This window comes from Pseudonaja textilis, chromosome 8 (assembly GCF_049901715.1).
Source record: "Pseudonaja textilis isolate UNSWEBS1 chromosome 8, rPseTex1.2, whole genome shotgun sequence".
In the NCBI taxonomy this organism is placed as follows: domain Eukaryota; kingdom Metazoa; phylum Chordata; class Lepidosauria; order Squamata; family Elapidae; genus Pseudonaja; species Pseudonaja textilis.
Genome location: NC_141997.1, coordinates 461315 through 481732, shown reverse-complemented (window position 1 = coordinate 481732; position 20418 = coordinate 461315). Strand labels below are relative to the sequence as shown.

Sequence of the window (20418 nt, the reverse complement as noted above, 5' to 3'; positions counted from 1 at the left end):
AAATGGAAGTGATGTGCACAGCCCTCCACCCCAGATGTGATGTGCATAATCTACCCCCACGTGGTGCAAGACTCACAAGGTCATAACCCTAGCTGGATATGACATGTTGGCCTAAGCCCATCAAAATAAGCATAGGTAACCCTAACAGATAAGGTGTGGTGCAAGGTCATAGCCCTATTTTCAGGGGGGTCTTGCTGAACCTAATCTCATCAAGAAACATGCGACAGCCAAGCTACTAGGGCACTTGATTAGGGGAGGAATTTATATCTGCTAGTTTAAAAAAGATCAATGGAACTGTCCTCTATATACAACCTCAACTCAAATCTAAGCTACTTATAGCAGATGAATAAAGTAGATTTGTAGTCGTAGAAACTGCATTTAAGGGAATAAAATCAATAGTGGTTGGAGTGTATAGTGAACCTTTTTGTTGTGGTGTGCCAAAAGCATGTGCGTGCTGGCACCCATAATGCAATGCGCCCTGTTCCCCCTGTGCATGCATGCACAAACCCCCCACCCCACCCCCTTACCTGCATTGCGCATGCATATGCCTCCCAGCTGATTTTTGGCCCATTTGAGGCCGTTTTTGCCTTCTCGGAGGCTCGAGGAAAACCTCTGCAGCCTCAGGAGGCCAAAGAACAGGCTTTACAGAAATATCGGAAGTGCCCGTTTTCAGCCTCTAGAGGACCTCTGGAGCCCAGGGGAGGCTGTTTTCACCCTCCTGGAGGCTTGAAGGTAGCCTCTGCAGCCTTGGGAGGCTGAAAAATGGGCCCATTTTGGCACTTCCAGGATTTCCAGAAAGCCTATTTTTCGGCCTCCTAAGGCTGCAGAGGCTTGAGCCTCTGGGAGGGCGAAAATGACCTCAAAGGGCCAAAAATCAGCTGGGAGGTGTGTGCATGCGCAGTGCAGGTAAGTTTGGCTGGGGCTCACGTGCCCAGACAAATGGCTCTGCGTGCCACCTGTGACATGCGTACCATAGGTTTGCCATCAAGGGTATAGACCAAATGATGAAAAAAAATTTTTTAAAAAAATATCTAATGGATATTCAATTGTTACAGTATGAAACTGGCTTGTGTTGGAGGATTGTAATGGAGTGACTACACCAACTTTGGATAGAACATCCACTAAGGGGATTAAATCCTCCCACGATAAAGTACCAAAAACATTTTTTGAGATGCTGGACAATTTAGTACTAAGAGGTTCATGGAGATATAAAAAGGTATGAGTATATTCATGAACTGAAATAGAGCTTAGTAACAAGGTCAGCTAATGAGAGCTGAGTTGAGGGCTGAAACTTAAAGAGAGAATCTGGCTGTGGTTTATCTGTGCTCAGCTCTAAAGTAAAAGAGAAACTAGCTTGCTTGCCTGCTGAATTAAAGTGAAACTGATGTGTTTCTGAGCTCCTGAGTTGCTGTTCTGCTCTGAACCTGTAACATATCTGCTTCTGTTTGAGTTTGCTCCATGTTGGAGAAATCTATAACTGATATTGTAAAATTTACTTTGTGTTTATAAAGAAGTTAAATGTAGCTTCAGCCATCTGTGTTTAATTTTCTGGTGCTGAGCTTATGCTGCAATACTCTGAACAAAAGGTTATGCCAGAGAATATACCTTTTTTCAGAAATGCTTTTTCAAGGATTGATATCATATGGATTTCTAAAAATCTTGCAGATAAAATTCTACAAACGGATATTTTACCTAAATCTTTTTCTTTTTTAAACAAGTTTTATTCAGTTTTCCACATTTTAACATCTCTTTTTAGTGAACAGCATGATTACAGGTTTCACATATACATACAAATATGACCATGATTACATATTCAATTTTTGTATTCAATTTCTTATCTTAACAATGCATTTTCTAATTTATTATATTATTCCAAATGCTTATCTCATTATTTAATTCACATATATTAACTTCATAATTATTATACTTCAGTACTTTTAACTGTCACATTTGCATATTCCTCTTAAATTCTGATTAATAACACTCCTTCTATAAATTGGTTTCCCACCTAAAATATCAGTTTAAGTGTGCCACCTCTAAGTTATATATTCATTAATTATCTCCCTTTTTAAATCCCGTTAAATGTTTAACATTTTATTACCTAAAACATTAAAATTAATAATTTAAATTTAAAACTACATAACATATATAAATCAGATTCTGCATGGTTTCCCCTTTTTAATTTCATAAAAAGAGCTTTCAGTCTGCATGCCATTCAGTAGATACTATGTAACTGTTTACTGCTAATAAAGAAATTGTTCCAACTGCTGGGTCTTTCTTCCAATATGTATTACTTTCAGTTCTTTACCTACTACAGTAAACATTTCAGTAATCAGATATTAAGTTGTGTTAAGAATTTTAACTTTAAAAGTTTCTAATGCTGATATGTATGCTATAAAAGAGAGTACCACATGCCTTCACCATTCATTTTACTTAGAGGCCTAAGTTTTTTGTTGCATGGAATAGAGAATAAAGTTAAGCAGATTTTGATTGGCTGTTGATATTACTATTAATCTTGCAACTGTATTACACTGCATGAATGGATGTATATATCCTAATAACTTATCACATTTGCGTAGCTTTTCACATTAGAACACTTAAACCTAGTGTGTCAATATGGCCTGCTGTGGAATGGGACCTTTAAGCTCCTATCCTTGGCCGCATCTCCTTCTCCTTGAGGCTTCTGCCTCTGTCCATATACCTGTCAGATCCATGTATCTGCCATCCTTCAATGGAAGAAGATTGGGGGGGGGGGGTTACAAATAATCCTTTTTTATGTAATCTGAATATCTTAAACCTTATATTGAATCTGTATAACTTGCACATGATATACAACTGGAGGACTGGAGCCATATGTGTAGAAACTTGTCACCTCTTGAAGAGATAGCAAGAGAAGAAGGGACCATAAACATTCCAGCTCTGAAAGATACTCCCTGGGAAACTCTTCTAAGATAGTTCCCAGAAAAAGGGGGGGGGGGAATTAACATGTTGGTTCTTTGAGTAAATCCACATCAGAATAAGGGGAGGGGTTCTAACTCCCTTTATCTATTACTGTATGCCTGGAAGCATCTTATATTCTGCTTTGACTAGTACAGGGATCACTTCCTTTCAATGAAGAATTCCTTTTGAAGTACCTAGCTTTCAGAAGTTCATTCTTTTCAGTTGAAGGGGAAAAGTCCAGTGCTTACAATACCTCTAGCTTTCCTCCTCTGTTGACACATCCCCAGCCATTATCCTTGATGACTGGGCCTCTGCCCCTCTGCCTCATGCCCTTCGGCATCGCCCTTTGCCCAGACAACCATTTGTCCCAGCTCTTTGTTCGCATGGGGCAGCTAGCTGCCGGCCAATCAGGTGGTAGGCAGAAGTCATGATGTTGCGGGGGCAGCGTGTGATCACTGATCATAGGGCCTGTGGTGGGGGGTGCAGGAGAACAGCGGTGGCCCATCTTCTGAGGTGGAGAGAGAGCAACAGCCCAACTCCCCGTTTGATATAAGGCAGGCAGGATCAGGTGGGGGGTGGGGGGAGCAGGCCAACTGCATGATCAGGGGTATGTGTGTGGTGGTGGGGACAGCAGCCCAACTGCAGTGTCAGGTGTGTGTGGGGGGTGCAGTAGCCCAACTGCAGTGTCAGGTTGTGTGTGGGGTGCAGCAGCTCAATAGCAGGAACAGGTGTGGGATGGGGGGAGCAGCCCAACTGCAGGATCAGATATGGGGGAGTGGGGAACAGCAGCCTAACGACAGAATCAGGTGTGTGGGGGAATAGCAGCCGAATTGCAGGATCAGATGTGGGGTGGGAGGAGCAGCAGCCCAACTGCAGGAGCAGGTGTGGGATGGGGGGGAAACAGAATATTTGATTATTTTCTCTCATCTGCAAAGGGGGGTTGTTTTATCTCCCCACCCTCAAACTTCCCATTTCCTCTGTATATCTTGATGTCAAGATATGCAAATTGAGGTTCCTATGGAAGACTATGCAACATACAATATTTTATTGGCTTCCCATGTCAGTGTTTGGTGGTGGTTTAAGTTATATATGGAATGATGGAGAGTGTTTGAAGATAGGAAGGAAAATCCTTTATAGGTGTGGATAATTAGGAAGAAATCTGGTGTCTTAAATTCTCTTGAAGTGCTATTTTAACTGTTTAGATGCAACATTTGTTTATTGAGAAAATACAGGTTGTTAAATGTAAAGGGGAGGCAAATCAAAGCCAGAGCAATGTAAATGCCTCAGGCAAAAATAAAGGTGCTACAAAGGATTTTCCTTTCGGTCTTCAAACAGCCTCCATCATTCCATGCAACTCAAAGTCTTTTGTAGGAACCTCAATTTGCATATCTTGACATTAAGATATGCAGACAAAATGGGAACTTTGAGGGTGGGGAGATAAAACAGTCCCCTTTTGCAGATGAGAGAAAATAATCAAATAAACTAATATTCTGTTTCCCCTCACCTCATACCTGATCCTACAGTTGGGTTGCTGTTCTGCCACACACCTGATTTTGTCATTGGACTGCTGCTCCCCCCGTGCCAAACCTGATCCTGCAGTTGGGCTGCTGTTTCCCCCCCATACACTTGATTCTAAACTTGGGCTGCTGTTTCCCCCCACCCTAGAAGCCAGGCCACCACTGTTGTCCTGTGCTCCCCACCATAGCTACACAGCTCCTGCTATCAATTATCGCAAGCTGTCCTGCAACATCATGACTTCTGCATGCTACCCAATTGGCTGGCAGCTAACTGTCCCGTGCAGCCAAAGGGCTTGGACAAATGGTTTCTTGGTGAATGGGCCGTGCTGAAGGGTATGGAGCAGAGGGGAGAAGCAGCAGTGGCTCATTAATCAAGGAGAATAACAGGGGGAAGGCCAGCAGAAGAGGAAAGCTGGAGGTAAATGGGTAGAGGCAGGAGCCTGAAGGAGAAGGAGGCACAGCCAAGGGTAGGAGCCTGAAGATCCTTGCTGTTGAAGGTATTCATGGAGAAATGTACTATTTTCTATTTTAAAGGTTTTATGTATATATTTGGATCCCGAAACTACACATACCCATCCTTCTTACAGACTGAAGCTAATTCTTCACTAACTATAATCCACACAGGTAAACTCCATCAGGGACTGTGTATTTTGTACTAAATGATCTGATTTCAGTTTCCAGAAAAGTGAATCAATTCAGTCGTACAGCAACTGCTGTTAAAAAAATCACGCCTTTATTAGTTTTTGTTATGAACCAGGGCATTTATGCTGGATACTTTGTATTTTAACAGTGTATACACACCACATACACACCACAAAAAGGGACAAAAAGAGACAGAGACAGACAGTCATAAGAAAAAATGCTTATTTATTAGTGAACTTATAATAATTTTCCTACCTGTGACTGTGTATGAGTGCATTAAAAGCCAAACCATCAGACCAGCTATTGGTGAAATTAAAAACATTGACCTGTGGATAGTTCTGTGTTGATTGACGAACCCAGCTTAACAAGATCTTTTCACTGTTTGTTTGTTGCAGTCCAGCCATGATGCTTTTCATAACATTTTTTACCTAGTTTACAACACAGAATTTCAACATTAGCTATATTTGTTTATGAGGTCAACTCACTTCCCTTCTATAAACCCAGCTTTTTCAATTTCATTTTAGTGGGGGTGGGGGGTTCATCCCAATTATTCATAAGGCCTAATGCTCTCAACTGACAATCTGGCAAACTGAAATAAAAGTCATTATTTCTAGACATTTTAGTGCAGTAAAACTCTAAGTTGCAGATATAAACATGTTTTAATTTCAGTATATTTGATGAATCAATGCAATATATAGACATGGGTCTAGTAAGAGAAACTTGGAGTAATTTTGTGTTCAGCAATAACAAATGTGTGCCTTTCAAAAATGTATTCAAGAGTTTGAGCTTTGAATGCTCTAGAAAGTGTTGTTGGGGATAAATCAGGGGTGAGCTGCTGGGGGTTCACAGTGGTTCAGGAGCTCCTCTAGCTACGATTCTGCACAGTTTGGAGAACCCCCAAATCCCACTACTGGCTGCCCCTGCCCACCCTGCCCCTCCCCTCCCAGGAATCCGCACGCGGCCCATTTTGGATATAGGTAAAGTGCAGGGCGGGGAGGCTCAGGGAAGGCAAAAAACAGGCCTCGCGGAAGGTCAGAAATAGGTCCATTTCCAGCTTCCAGAGAGCCTCCAGAGCCTGGGGAAGCCATTTTCACCCTCCCAGAGGTTTAAGGAAAGCCTCTGGGGCCCAGGGAGTGCAAAAACATCCCCCCCCGTGTGGTGCAGGAGGTCAGCCACACTTACCATGGTCATGCCCACCTAGCAACCGCGCAGAGAACCCATTGCTAAAAATTTTGAAGCCCACCCCTAGAATAAATTATGGATCAATATTGCATCCCTTGCTCAAGATCTACTAATTGATCATGAGGAAATTGCTTTTTAATTTGTGGAACTTAAAGTTTGGGTTTCATATATCAAGGAACATAATGCTATAACATGAAAATAATCCTACATATACCCTTACATCTAGGGGCTATTAATATGTTGGAGAGTTACAGAGGAATAGGAAGGAAACATCAAGATTTATTTCTAGCGAAGCAGCCATATTATTATGGCTCTTAAAACTATCATATTAGTTAGAAAATAAAATGCTGAGACTTATCATGTGAATGAAGTATAGTCTTAAGAAGTGAAATAATTTTGTTTTTCTTTTCATGAGGCTTTTGTTTGTTTTAGGAGTGATATAGAACTTTGGTTTTTTAAAAAAATACATTTGATTGATATGTTGGGAGCCAGAGCCCTGATGCAAGTAGTAATAAAAAGTGAAATAGACAAATCATAACAATGGATTTTCATTAAATTACTTCTTCCCATATATTTGATTATTTGCCATATGTTTAATAATTTATGAGGTACATAAGAATGACGGTTCTATAGAAGGATCTAGGATGTTTAGGTACCACCCTTGGCTGTGCCCCCTTCATCCCCAGCCACCCGCTTCAGCATATTCATACACAGCTTTCTTTCTCCAATGGCCCTGCCCAGGCTGTTCTCCATGACCAATGGGCCCCTGGCCCTTCACCCCTTCCTCCCTGCTCATTCACCCATGCCTTTGGTTGCACAGGACAAATAGCTCCCAGCCAGTTAGGTGGTGGGCAGCAGAAATGGCACGGGGAGGGGTGACTGAAGGGACCATGGAGAGGCAGCATGCAATACAATCATTAGTAGCTGGGGGAGACAGCTGCGGTGACACGTGTGGTTGTTGGCATTGGGGGAAGGTGACATCATACACTGCTGGCATTGGGCGAAAGGTGATGGCACGCAGCTCCTGGCATTGCAGGGGGAAAGGTGACGGTTCGTGGTTGGGAACAAGCTGAACTGCCTGTTCAGTGTTAGGCTGGAGTACAGGGGCAGAAGCAATGGATGGTGGTCAAAATGGGAAGCCGTGCACCATCACCTTCCCTCCCAATGCCAGCAGCTATGTGCCACCACAGCTCTTGCTCTCTCCCCCTGCCTGCTACAGATTGTATTGCACGCTGCCCACTCCCCAACAGTCCCCTTGGTTACCTCCCCAGCGCCATTGCTGCTGCCCACCATCTGATTGGTTAGGGGCTATTTGTCCCATGCAGCCCAAGGCCCGGGTCAAACACTCTCTGGGCTAATGGGCAGGGACAAAGGGCAAGGGTTAGAGGGCCTGGAGCCCATTGGCCATGGAAAATGGCTGAAGAGGAGGAAAGCTGGCTGTAAATAAGCTGAGGTGGGTAGCTGGGCTGAAGAAGGCACGGCCAAGGCCAATGCCTAAACATCCTATTTCACTAGAGAATGTCTCAACTTTGCTCTTTGGTGAACTGCTTTTTTGCACCTTACATTGCAGTAATTCTCAAGTTGGAATTAATACAAGTAAAAAAGAAAACTGATATTTTATGTTTGTATATTCCTTAATATAGCAGTATGGAGTCCAAATTCCTTGTTTCATCAACATTCTGCTGCAAGTCTATACTCAATAGTTACTTTACTGTCATTTGATTATTAACCATATATTCAAAAATTATATTCCAGTGGAAAACTATATTCCAACCAATCCTAGGGTCAGTTTATTATTTCTATCCACAATATCCATATTGTAAAGCGCTGTTCATTCATTTGCAGCCAGCTCTAGTCAGTGTTGATCTGGAATGAGAGGTCTCAACCCCTACTTTGCATGATGCCACAAGATTTGCATGATGCCACGCTTATGTTTAAGAACTCCATGAAACTGCTGGAAAAAGTCATATTAGCTTTAGGGCCACTAGTTTCTGAGAATTCACCATCTCTGGTTCTGAATGAGGTGGCACTGCTCCAGACAGACCTAGTTCTCAATTTGACAATCCTTTTTATCTCACAATTGCTCTCACAAAAGAAAAAGTAGTACTTATGGCTAGGAAGGCTTTTGAGCAATTTCAGGTTGTGCACCAGAGGAAACAATTTCTGGGTATGGAGGCACTACATAAGTCACTAATGCCTTGCATACCTGCATGGATTACTGTAATGTGCTCTACAAGGGTTTGCCCTTGAATTGTATCCAGAAGCTTCAACTGATACAAAATGAGGCAGTGCAGCCAGCCACGTGCAATAGGAATCAGCCACATTATACTCTGCTCTGTGAGCTACATTTCTGATTAGTTTGCTTCTGGGTTCAATGTGAGGTGCTAGTAATGAACTATAAATCCTATAAAGCATTGGCCTGGGTTACTTGATGAATTTCTCCCCATTTACATCTACACATCCCATCACATCTGGCAGAAAGGATATCCACAACATAATCTAAAAGGATGGAGGATAAGAGCTTTTTCTGCCAGAGCTTCCTTTCTTTGGAACATCATTATTCTGAAGTTAGACTGGCTCCAGAAGAACCTGAAGACATGGTTTTGTCATCTGGCCTGGAGATCTATTGATGCAGATATACCAAAGTGGTTATATTATTAGAAAAATAAATGATGCTCTCCCACAGTGTTGGAGCATTCACAACTTCTGGAGGAAAGTTGTTCCACTGATTAATTGTTTAACTGTCAGGAAATTTCTCCTTAGTTGTAAGTTGCTTCTCTCCTTGAATTGCTCCACCCATTGCTCCTTGTCCTACCCTCAGGTGCTTTGGAGAATAGCTTGACCCCCTCTTCTTTGTGGCCGTTCCAGAGATATTGGAACACTGCTATCATGTCACCCCTAGTCCTTCTTTTCATCAAACTAGACATACACAGTTCCTGCAACCATTCTTAATATGTTTTAGCCTCCAGTCCCCTAATCATCTTTGTTGCTCTTCTCTGCACTCTTTCTAGAGTCTCCACAACCTTTTTTACATCGTGGTGACCAAAACTGGATGCAGTATTCCAAGTGTGGCCTTACCAAAGCATTATAAAATGGTATTAATACTTCATGTGATCTTGATTCTACCCCCACCCCCCACCCCCCATTTATGCAGCCTAAAACTGTTGGCTTTTTTGGCAGCTGCTGCGCACTGCTGGCTCATATTTAAATGGCTGTCCGCTAGGACACCAAGATCCCTCTCACAGTTACTACTGTTGAGCAAGGTACCACATACCACTGTACCTGTGCATTTTGTTTTTCTTGCCTAAATACAGAACCTTACTTTTTTCACCATTGAATTTCATTTTGTTAGATAACGGCAGGGATGGGCAATTAATTTCTGTCGGGGGCCACATGGAAAATCAGATCTGCGTTCGAGGGCCAAACCAATTTTATACTAAGGCCATTATAAAGGGCCCATTATAAAATGCAGCAAATTATATATAAGAATACTATATATATATATAATATTCTTATATATAATTTGCTGCATTATAATAAGCCCTTTATAATATAGATATATATATTATATATATATTATATATATAATGTATATATATATTATATAAAGAGAAAAAATAACACCGTGGCTGCTCCTGCTACTACTTTCCACGCTTTCCAAACGCGAGTCCCAGGAGACAACAAACAGCAAACCCGCGCTCAGGGGCATCCAAGCCCACCTAAAGCTAGGCTGCTGCTGGTGGAGCCTTGCCCTGCCTTGGTGCCCGTTTCCCGGCTCGGCAGTCCTGCTCGGGCAGCACTTTAAAAGCCCTCCTCCTCGCGTGCAGCGCGACGAGCCGCTCACCACGACGGCGGTTCCCAGCACCCGAGCAACTTCCCAGCAACTTGTGGCTTGCTTTTTCCTCTCGAGTGCTCGCACCTAGCCCCGAGCCGCGTGGCAGAGGGAAGCCCGGACGCCGCCGGAGTCGCCTCCTCCAAGCAGCCCGCCCGCCCGCCCGGGCAGAACCCTTCCACTCCTTGGCAGGAAGACGCTCCCACCTGCAAACTTTGCCTGTGCAAAGTTTAAGCCTGAAGCCCGAGCCCGAGCAACTTCCCGGCAACTTTCGGCTTCCTTTCAACTCTCAGGTGCTCGCACCTGGCCCTGAGCCGCGCGGCGGAGGGGAAACCCGGAGCGCCGCCAGGTCGCCTCCTCCAAGCAGCCTGCCCACCCGCCGGGCTTCACCTCTGCCGCGCGGCTCGGGGCCAGGCGTGAGTGCCCGCGAGGAAAAAGGAAGCTGCAAGTTGCTGGGAAGTTGCTCGGGGCTTCCAGGCTTAAACTTTGCACAGGCAAAGTTTGCAGGCGAGAGTGTCTTCCCGCTGAGGAGCGGGAAGGGTTCTGCCCGAAGGGCGGGCAGGCTGCTTGGAGGAGGCGACCTGGCAGCACTCCGGGCTTCCCCTCCGCCCGCACGTGCTCGGGGCCAGGCGCGAGCACCTGAGAGTTGAAAGGAAGCCGAAAGTTGCCGGAAGTTGCTCGGGTTTCGGGCTTCCAGGCTTAAACTTTGGACAGGCAAAGTTTGCAGGCGGGCGCTTCCCGCCGAGGAGCCGGAAGGTTCTGCCCGGAGGTTGGGCGGGCTGCTTGGAGGAGGCGACCCAACAGCGCTCCGGCTTTCCCCTCCGTGCACGGCTCGGGGCCAGGTGTGAGCACCTGCGAGGAAAAAGGACGCCGCAAGTTGCTGGGAGCCGCCGTCGTGGTGAGCGGCTCATCGGGCACATACGCGAGGAGGGCGGCTTTTAAAGTGCTGCCTGAGCAGGACCGCTGAGCCGGGAAACTGGGCACCAAGGCAGGGCAAGGCTCCACCAGCAGCAGCCTAGCTTTAGGTGGCTCCAAGCAGCCCGCTCCAAGCAGCCCACCCGCCCGCCGGGCAGAACCCTTCCCTCTCCTCGGCAGGAAGACGCTCCCGCCTGCAAACTTTGCCTTTGCAAAGTTTAAGCCTGAAAGCCCCAGAAAAAAAAGGGGGATTGGCGGGGACTCACCTTCGGAGAGGTCGCACTCGAAGGTGATTTCGAACTCCCAGCCAAGGCCTTTGCAAAGTTCTTCTTTTCTTTCCTACCCCGAGAGTGCTCCGCACTGTTTTGCAGCTTTGGGGGCCACGCGGCGCATGGCAATACGCCACGCCCACTGATTTTTTTTCAGAGGCGGGCCGGATTGGACTGACCAACGGGCCGGATGCGGCCCGTGGGCCGTAGTTTGCCCACCCCCGGATAACGCCCTATGTTCAAGTCTGTCAAGATCCTTCTGCATTTTAAGCCTATCTTCTGGAGTGTTGACTATTCTTGCTAGCTTGGTGTCGTCTGCAAACTTGATGAGTTCCCCATCTATCTCCTCATCCAAATCATTGATGAAGATGTTGAAGAGTACTGGGTCTAAAAAAGAGCCTTGGGGTACACCACTGCATACTTCCCTCCAAATAGATGTAGTTCCATTGAGGATTACACATTGAGTGCGGTTGGTCAGCGAGTTACAAGTCCATCTGGTGGTGATAATGTCTAACACACATTTTTCTATTTTATCAAGTAGTAGGTTATGGTTTACTTTATCAAATGCCTTACTGAAGTCCAAGTAAATTATATCAACAGCATTCCTCTGGTCCACTAATTTTGTCACTTTATCAAAGAATGCAATAAAATTAGTTTGGCATGATCTGTTTTTAACAAACCCATGTTGGCTTTTGGTTATTACTTTGTTTGCTGATTCATTGTTTGATTATCTTTTCCATAATCTTTCCTGGTATTGAGGTCAGGCTGATGGGTCTGTAGTTTCCTGTATCTATTTTTTTTCCTTTTTTGAAGATGGGAACTCCATCAGCTCTTTTCTAGTCCTCTGGCAGTTCCCCGGTCCACTAGGATCTTTGAAAGACAGAGTTCAGTGGTTCTGAGATCTCGTCTGCCAGTTCCTTCAGAATCTTGGGGTGTAATCCATCTAGTCCTGGTGATTTGAACTCATCTAGGGTAGACAGGTGCTCACTTACCATTTTCTTCCCTATTTTAATTAGTGTTCCTAATCTGTTTTTTGTGGTGCAGTTTTTGATAGATTGCACTATTTTTTCCCTTTGTAAAGACAGATGCAAAAACAAGTTAAGTGGTTCTGCTTTCTCCCTGTTGTCTGTCACCTTCTTGCCACTTTCTCCCAGCAATTGCTTCTTTGATTTTTTTGTTTTTGTTTTTAATGTGTTGGAAGAAGCTTTTTTGTTATTTTTTACTTTTGTTGCAAGCCTTTGTTCATTGTGAACCTTAGCTTTCCTCACTTTATCATCGCAGGCTCGGGCTATTTGCTGATATTCTGCCCCTCTTTCCACTTTTTATACTTGTCCTTTTTGTCTTTCAATTTGTCAGTGAGTTCTTTATGCAGGTCATGTTGGTTTCTTTTGAGAGATATTATTTTTCTTCTTCATTGGTATTAAGTTAGACTGGGATTTTATAATCTCACTTTTAAAAATTTCTCAAGCTTCTTGAGTTGTTTTCCCTTTGACGATTCTCATCCATGGAATCCTTCTCTCTAAGTTTATTGAAATTACCTCTCGTAAAGTCAAGACTCTAGTCTGACTTTGTTCTATTGCTTATGCTTGCATAATGTGGAATTCCATATTGCATGATCACTCGCCCAAAAGGTTCCTGTAGCTTCAACACCTTGTATCATTTCATCTCTGTTAGTGAGAATTAAGTCCAATATGGCTGCTCCCCTTGTTTCCTTCTCTTTGGGAGTTGTCTGCTAGGTTTGTTAGGAACCTGTTGGATCTTCCACTTGGTGCAGAGTTTGATGTCAGGTTAGTTAAAATCCCCCATTACTATTGTGATGTGCTTCCTACATACCTTAGTTAGCTGACTAGCAAAAAGTTCATCTATTTTCTCTGTTTGGTTGGGTGGCCTATAGTATAAACCTATGGCAATGTCATTTCCCCCCCTTTAATATTGACCCAAATGTATTCAAGATAATTTTCATCATTGTTCTGCTCTATTTCTGTACAGATGTAGCTATTTCTTATATATAGTGCGACCTCCTCTTTTATTTGGCCTATTTCTTTTAAATAATTTAAATCCCCCTATCCATTTGTGGGTTTCATCCCACCAAGTTTCTGTAAAACATTTATTTTTAGTGTATAAGTTACCCAGCATCATGGAAATAAAATGGGCAGTTACATAAATTTACCAATTTATAAATTATAAATAAATAGCTACATTAATATCCTCTGTTTATTACTCATACATCATACAGCTCTTCCAGAAACAATCATTTGATACCTGCCAGTGGAGAATTATACTCCAAACCAATCCAAGGGTCAATTTATGATTTCCATCCACAATATCTATACTGCCAATATTTACCAGATCTACCTGTTAGAACAAGACAAAACAGAATAAAAGATAAAAATTAAGAAATGTAAATGTTTTTCTTTGCAAAGTAAAAGTAATAAACCAGAAGCAAATGGATTTATATTTCCAGGTGAATGGCAAAATATATTATTGCTGAATTAATATAATCAGACTCCTAAAAGTCATATTTTTTAATGTATCCATTCTGTGTTTGCACATTTATCTACTACCATTTAGCTTGTAGAAAGGAATAAATATATAACAAATATTTGACCATTTGTTGACAGAATGCAAACATTTGAAGTTATTAGAGGAAAATGAAATTGGCAAGGGTGTAATATACTACAAAATAAACATAAACTTAAATGATTAAATGCTTTTTAATAAAATGTTTTGGCAGCATAGTGAAAGAGAGCTTGCAGAAACAACTATATTTATAGCTCTTTTCATAATATGCATTTTAAAAAAATATCCAGTAACAATCATTCTGAAAATGTAGGAAAGAAATGGAATAATAAAAGCAAAAATAACACATAAGCATTCCATTAATTTGTAGTTAATATAAAATATTTATTTTTATATCATCTCCCTTGTAAAGATTTTGTAGATATTATTTTGCATATGTTCTCAATCCAGAAAAAATGACCATATTTTTATTTGAATACTTCATCTAAGATCCTTCATATTTATCAGTCATAGTAGTGGGATTCTATGAGTTGATACATTTCTACAAGCGTCAACTTATAACATTTGCATATGAGTCTTCCATTTAATTTTCACACCATTAACTTTTAAAACTCAAATAACATGCATACAATTATGCACCAAACATTACCTTAACAGGATTATGTTTCCATATATCTTTACTTTATCACATATACTTAGAAGATATTTTTGCCAAATACTTCATTTCTGGGTCTATTACTAATTATTCTAACCAAAATATTTTCTTACTTGATCTCTGGGTGTTGTCTAACCTATAATTAACATTTCCATTGATGTTCCTGCCCCATCAATTAGAAACTAACATTTCTCCATTATTTATCCATCCAAGGAGTCATTTACTACATATATCATGCAAACATTTTCCTGAGACTTTCTATTAATACATTATTCCTCCCACCAGTTCTAGAGCTTGTCAACACAAAGCTGACAAGGCTGATATATCTACATTATACTCATTTTATGCTGATGTGAAGAGGAACATTGGTCTCAAGAATAAACAATATTATCAGGCTTTACTTTTATTTCAGTTTTCTTTTTCAAATTTTACAATACCATTGTAGATTTTTCAGATTCCACTTTTTATAAGAAGAAAGTTCAGTATGAAAGTCTAATACTCTCTTGTTTGTGAATAACAGGTTCCCCACTAAACAAAGAGGTATTTGAAACACAATGTTCAGATAGTTACAAATAAGAAATTGGCCCATTAACCTCTTCAAACTGCAGCTGCTTTCTGACATAATTTCACAATGCCTAATGTATTTCAGTACATCATTTATATGCATGATTAAAAAGTAACTATTTTACGGAATGTATAGCAAGATAGAAACATAAATATGTATATTTATAAATATCAATAGAATAAACAGTTTTAAAAACCATTTCCTGAAGTAATTGCAGTTTGAGGCCATATGTTTCAATCTCCCATATTTCATGTGATTATACTGAATCTTATCCATTGTGAAATGTATTTCAGAAACAGCCTTGTGATTTTTAAAACTCTGTGTACACTATGGATTCATGCAAATCATTACTTACATTATTTTTCTGCAAGATTTGTAGTGCTTTATTGACATTGTTCAAGGCATGAACTCTAGTGGAGCCCTTTTCTTTCCCCTATAAATATAAAAGGCTATTTTCAAATATTTAAAAAAACCATTCTGTTTATGACAGAAAGCTTACACCATCCTTATAACAACGAACAAAACCTTAAAAAAGTATAAATCCTTATTTTCATTACTGCATTTATTTGTGACTATATTGAATCAGGGAAGTGGTAAACTGAAATCAGTTTCATTCCTTCTATTATAAGTTGGAATCATACTAAATATTTTGTCAGTTCCTTTCATAAAAATTATTGAATGATTGACATTGGAAAAAAATAGAGAAAAATGATACTTTCACACTTATGCAAATTATGATTAGATACAGAGAATTCTGTCTACATTATGTTAATAAAATAGGTGTATATATTTGCTTTAGGAAAACTGACAAACTTATTGTAGTTTTCAAACATATGTTCATCTTAATTATATTTACAATTTATAAATATTTTTAATCTATGAAAAGTTTTTCTTAGTATTTTATGCATTTTGCTGCATACAAGACAATCTATTTTTTGAATCAGACCAAGATAGAAAATGTAGTGTGGAAGACAAAAGAGTGGTGGTAGAATTAATGGAGATAGATAGATAGATAGATAGATAGATAGATAGATAGATAGATAGATAGATAGATAGATAGATATGTAACAGTAAATAATGATGAAAATACAGTAGAACAACTAATGCTTCTGACCACAACAAAATCGGTTTCCGACCAAAACATACACAAAATTTTTGAATCTGGTCACAAACACATACTTGGGTGGTGATCAAACATGACCTCTGACACAGAAATTCCTGAAGACAAAACATTAGTAGATGAAGAAATCACCAAAGTTATGGAACGAATTATGGTCGTGACCAGAGGTTCTACTATAACTGTTCTCCCTTATTTTTGAATATAAATATTTTTAGCTATAACAATAGAGTTCACTAGAGGCAGTTGAAATCAATTTGAACTTTGAAATGAGAACATTTTATAAATTTCATCATCCAATGCTATATATTAAAACACTGATACTGTAGTTTTTAATGCAGTTATCTGAAAATCAGAAATAATATAAATATTTTAGACATATTTAAATTGATATCTCCATGTTTTTGTTCACTATACAATGAAATATATTAATAAAAGGACAGTAATGGAAAATGCTGTCAGTGTAATTTTCTAATAAGGGAGGACAATATGTGAAATCTTTTGGGATATTTGCTAGGAAAAAGATGTCATAAAAATTTAAAATATCAGCAACTTACACAAATTGCAATATATTCTTTATATGTTCATATGTTTGTAAAGAGCATATTTACAAGTACAAGGTCCACAAATGCTAATTTTACAATGAATTTTATAATATGCAGAAGCATTGCAAAATTATTTGAGGTAGTAGATAGACACATACAAGTTTTTGGCCTGTAAGACCTTCCAGGAGTTCCAAAAGCTTTCGACCATCTTGCAAATCTTTGAAGAGATCTTCAATTGGATGAATACCAAACTGAAATGAGAGGATGTTTATTAGACTGCATGCTAAACTGTTAATAAAATATTATGTCTGTTGCTCATACAGAAGGAAATTTTTCTAAAAGAAAGCTGGCTTTTCACTTTTAGCAACAAAATATCTTATTTTATTACTAAATTTATGAAAAATATCAGGCATAAGAATTATCTCACAAACTAGGTAAATTAGGACAAAAGAGCAAACAGTATAATTCTCATGAGGTATTGTTCTATAATCTGTAACATAATCTGTTTCATTTATGTTGTACTTTCTAACTCACAAATTTAAATATATTTCACAAATGAATACTACTTAGTTTTCTATTTTCATATAGCCAGATAATCTCTGCTTCAGCAATGTATTTGTTATACCACATCTGACATTCTTACCCAAGAATCAAACAATAAATATATCCTTATCATTGCTGATATCAGAATGGAATATGACAAATGTTCATCTATGGCAGCAACTCTTATTAACGATCTTTTATCCTATTATCCATGAATCTATTTCACAAGTAATTATTTAAAAACAGGTCATAACTTCTGAAGACAAGTTTTGGTGGATATAAAAGACATTGGGGTTTCCCTCACAAAAGCTAGTCTGACATAGAAGTTTGTGCTATATACCCATACAATTAAAAAAAAATCTTGCTATGGTAACAAAGCCAAATAATGAGAACACAGAGGTGTCTTGAAAGGAAACTTCTGAGGAGTAACTTGTCTTGTTATGGAAAAGGCAAGTATTTCCAAATGAAATCTACAGACTAGACCATGAAAGCCTGCACTTAAAAAACAGCATTCTCCTAAAATATTTTGTACCATGGTTCAGGTGATAGCTGCGTATACCTTACATTAGTATTTTTCCTTTTAAAAACTTCTGGTTTAACTTAATAACATACAAATCATCATAAATGAATATTAATATTATAGAGAAAATAAGCATTTTCACCAGAACATTTAATTACAGTACAATGTGTTACAAGTCAATCTTTAAAAAAAAAAGATATTAAGATGCTTAACACACAGTCTTAAATATGACCTATAAACTACAAAAAGTTCCCAATTCTGCCAGCATTCATTGTAATAGTAAACTTGCCATTTGTCTAGTGGTAAGGTAATTAAGTCACCTATCAGAAACAGATTGAACGTCAACGATCAACAAAACTTTAGTAGAAAAGGTTCAGAAGAGAGAAATAAATATGTTGCATTTTTCAAGATTATTTGAAAGTACACATTCACATGTGAGAAGGTTTAGGAGAAACAAATTAATACATGCAATGTCATTTTATAGGTATGCACAGAATCCAGAGATGCCTTCATCACAATATCCCCCATTTTAAATTGCTGGGAGCAGTGTTTGTCAGCTTGCATTTTGTAAATTTTTGTGGCTTCCGCTAAAGTGCATTTAGTGTTTTCCCACAATTTTTTCAAAGAATCTAACCACTCATTTACTGACATAGATGAGGAGGGTTCTCTAGATCAACGGTTGCCAACCGGTGGGCCATGGCCCACCAGTGGCCTGTGAGAAAATTTTGGTGGGCCACAGAGAAACCTCACCCCCAGAGCACCCCCCCAAAGCGATTAATCCAGGCTTCACAGAAACACAAGGCTGCTCAGTCCACATGGCCTGCAGGAACCCTCCCCGCTCACTCACTCCTTACCCTGCAAACTTGTCTGCTAAATTGCTATTTTTCCTTTTTCCGACCATCATCTGTTCTGCTGTGCTGGGAGATTTAGATTAGCTAGGAAGCAGGAAATGGTTGGATTTCATGCTTTCTAGCTAAGCACAGCCAAACCTCTCTTAGGACTGAAGGTTTGCTTGCAAGCAAATTCAGTGCAGATTCACCGCAAGCAAATTTGAGAGACTGAGCTAGCCGATGGCAGATAGATAGATCACTGAATGATTCTGTGAGCAACTCAATCTGCCTGCTTTGCCTGATTTTGGATAAAAGTTACTTTTTTATAAATAAAAAAAATCAATATTTACATACATGGTGTGTTGTGGAGTTAATTTTGTGAGTTTGCTTGCTAGCAAATTTTACAGGACAGACTGAGCTAGCCAATGGCAGATAGATAGATCTTTGAATGAATCTGTGATTCTGTGAGCAACTCAATCTGCCTGCTTTGCCTGATTTTGGGTAAAAGTTGCTTCTTTTTATAAAAAATTCAATATTTATATATTTATAATATTTACATACAAGCCATGCCCAGCCAGTCACATGACCACCAAGCCACACCCACAAATTAGGCCATGCCCACAGAACCAGTTAGTGGTCCCTGGGATCTAAAATTATGAGTTTGGTGGTCCTTGAGGTCCAAAAGGTTGGCGACCCCTGCTCTAGATAACTCAGGCACAGGAACAAATTCCATTCCAGTATTAATTTGAAATGGAGTTAAACCCGTGCTACTATGCGCTGCATTTTTATAACCTTGGTGAATGGCAACAATTCAGCCCAATGTTAGTAATTTATATAACATCTCAAATATTGTCCAATCATTGCATTTGTGTGTTCTGATGCCCCATTTGTATCTGGATGGAATCCAGAACTTAACCCCTGGGATGACCCAATAGCTTTAATAAACTCCCTCCAGAACCTCATTGTGAATTGGACCCCAGTCAGATATAAATCTGCGAGAGACCCCATGTAATCTATATATATGTTTGATGAACAATCTAGCTAATTTCTTTGCTGAGGGGAGACCAAGCAAGCAATAAAATGGGCTTGCTAAGAGAATAAATCAACCATAGTCCAAATGATCATGTTTCCATCACTCTCTGGAAGCTCTACAATGAAATCCATCCCTATCTCTTACCAAGGTTGGGATGGCTCAGCCACTGGTTGGAGAAGTCCTGGGGGTTTCCCAGGTCCTGTCTTCATCATGACATAGGTAGCACAACTTTTCACACAGACCTCAATGTCCTTTTTCATTCTTGGCCACCAGAGCTGTCTCCTAGCTAAATGCAATGTAGCCAAAATGCCTTCCTTGTTTAGAATCATGACTCCTCCACAGGACTTAGATTCGTAGTGTGTTGGGAGCATATAGTTTCAACCCTTTCCAAGCCACTCCATCTTTCAGCATTAGAGTGTCTTTGTTGTTTTGGTACCAAAGTCTGCAGTTAGTTTTTCAGTCTTTTGGTCATTGAATCTTTGTCCTTGGTGCTGGGATTCTTAGACTGTGCATGGATAGTGACTTGAGAAACAGGCTGGGAAGGAGGAATAATTGCATGAATCACCTCCTCCCATTTGCTATTAAATTGAGGCTTTCTTGACAGACTATCAACAAATAAATCCCCCCCCCTGGGATATACTTAAATCAAAGTTCAATCATTTGAAGTACTGTGCCCAATGAACTTGCTTCGAGGAAAGCCTCCTGGGGTTTTTTAGTGCTTCTAAATTTTTGGGACAAAAGGCTGCTGACTACCTTCCAAAAATTATCTCCATGTGAGCAGCGCCCAGCATAC

At 40.2% G+C, this 20418-nt stretch overlaps 1 protein-coding gene across 7 annotated transcripts in view; it reads right to left on the bottom strand.

The window, feature by feature from the left end:
• The window catches only part of DMD (dystrophin), a 1342375-nt gene that overhangs the window by 1152513 nt on the left and 169444 nt on the right, over window positions 1–20418 (bottom strand). For all 7 annotated transcript variants that reach the window (XM_087938163.1, XM_087938162.1, XM_087938165.1 and 4 more), the window contains exons 3-6: window positions 16858–16950; window positions 15393–15470; window positions 13560–13652; window positions 5355–5527 (exon numbers count right to left, since the gene is read on the bottom strand). In XM_087938163.1, the coding sequence (XP_087794289.1) occupies window positions 5355–5527; window positions 13560–13652; window positions 15393–15470; window positions 16858–16950 (437 nt within the window). The remainder of the gene's footprint in view (window positions 1–5354; window positions 5528–13559; window positions 13653–15392; window positions 15471–16857; window positions 16951–20418) is intronic.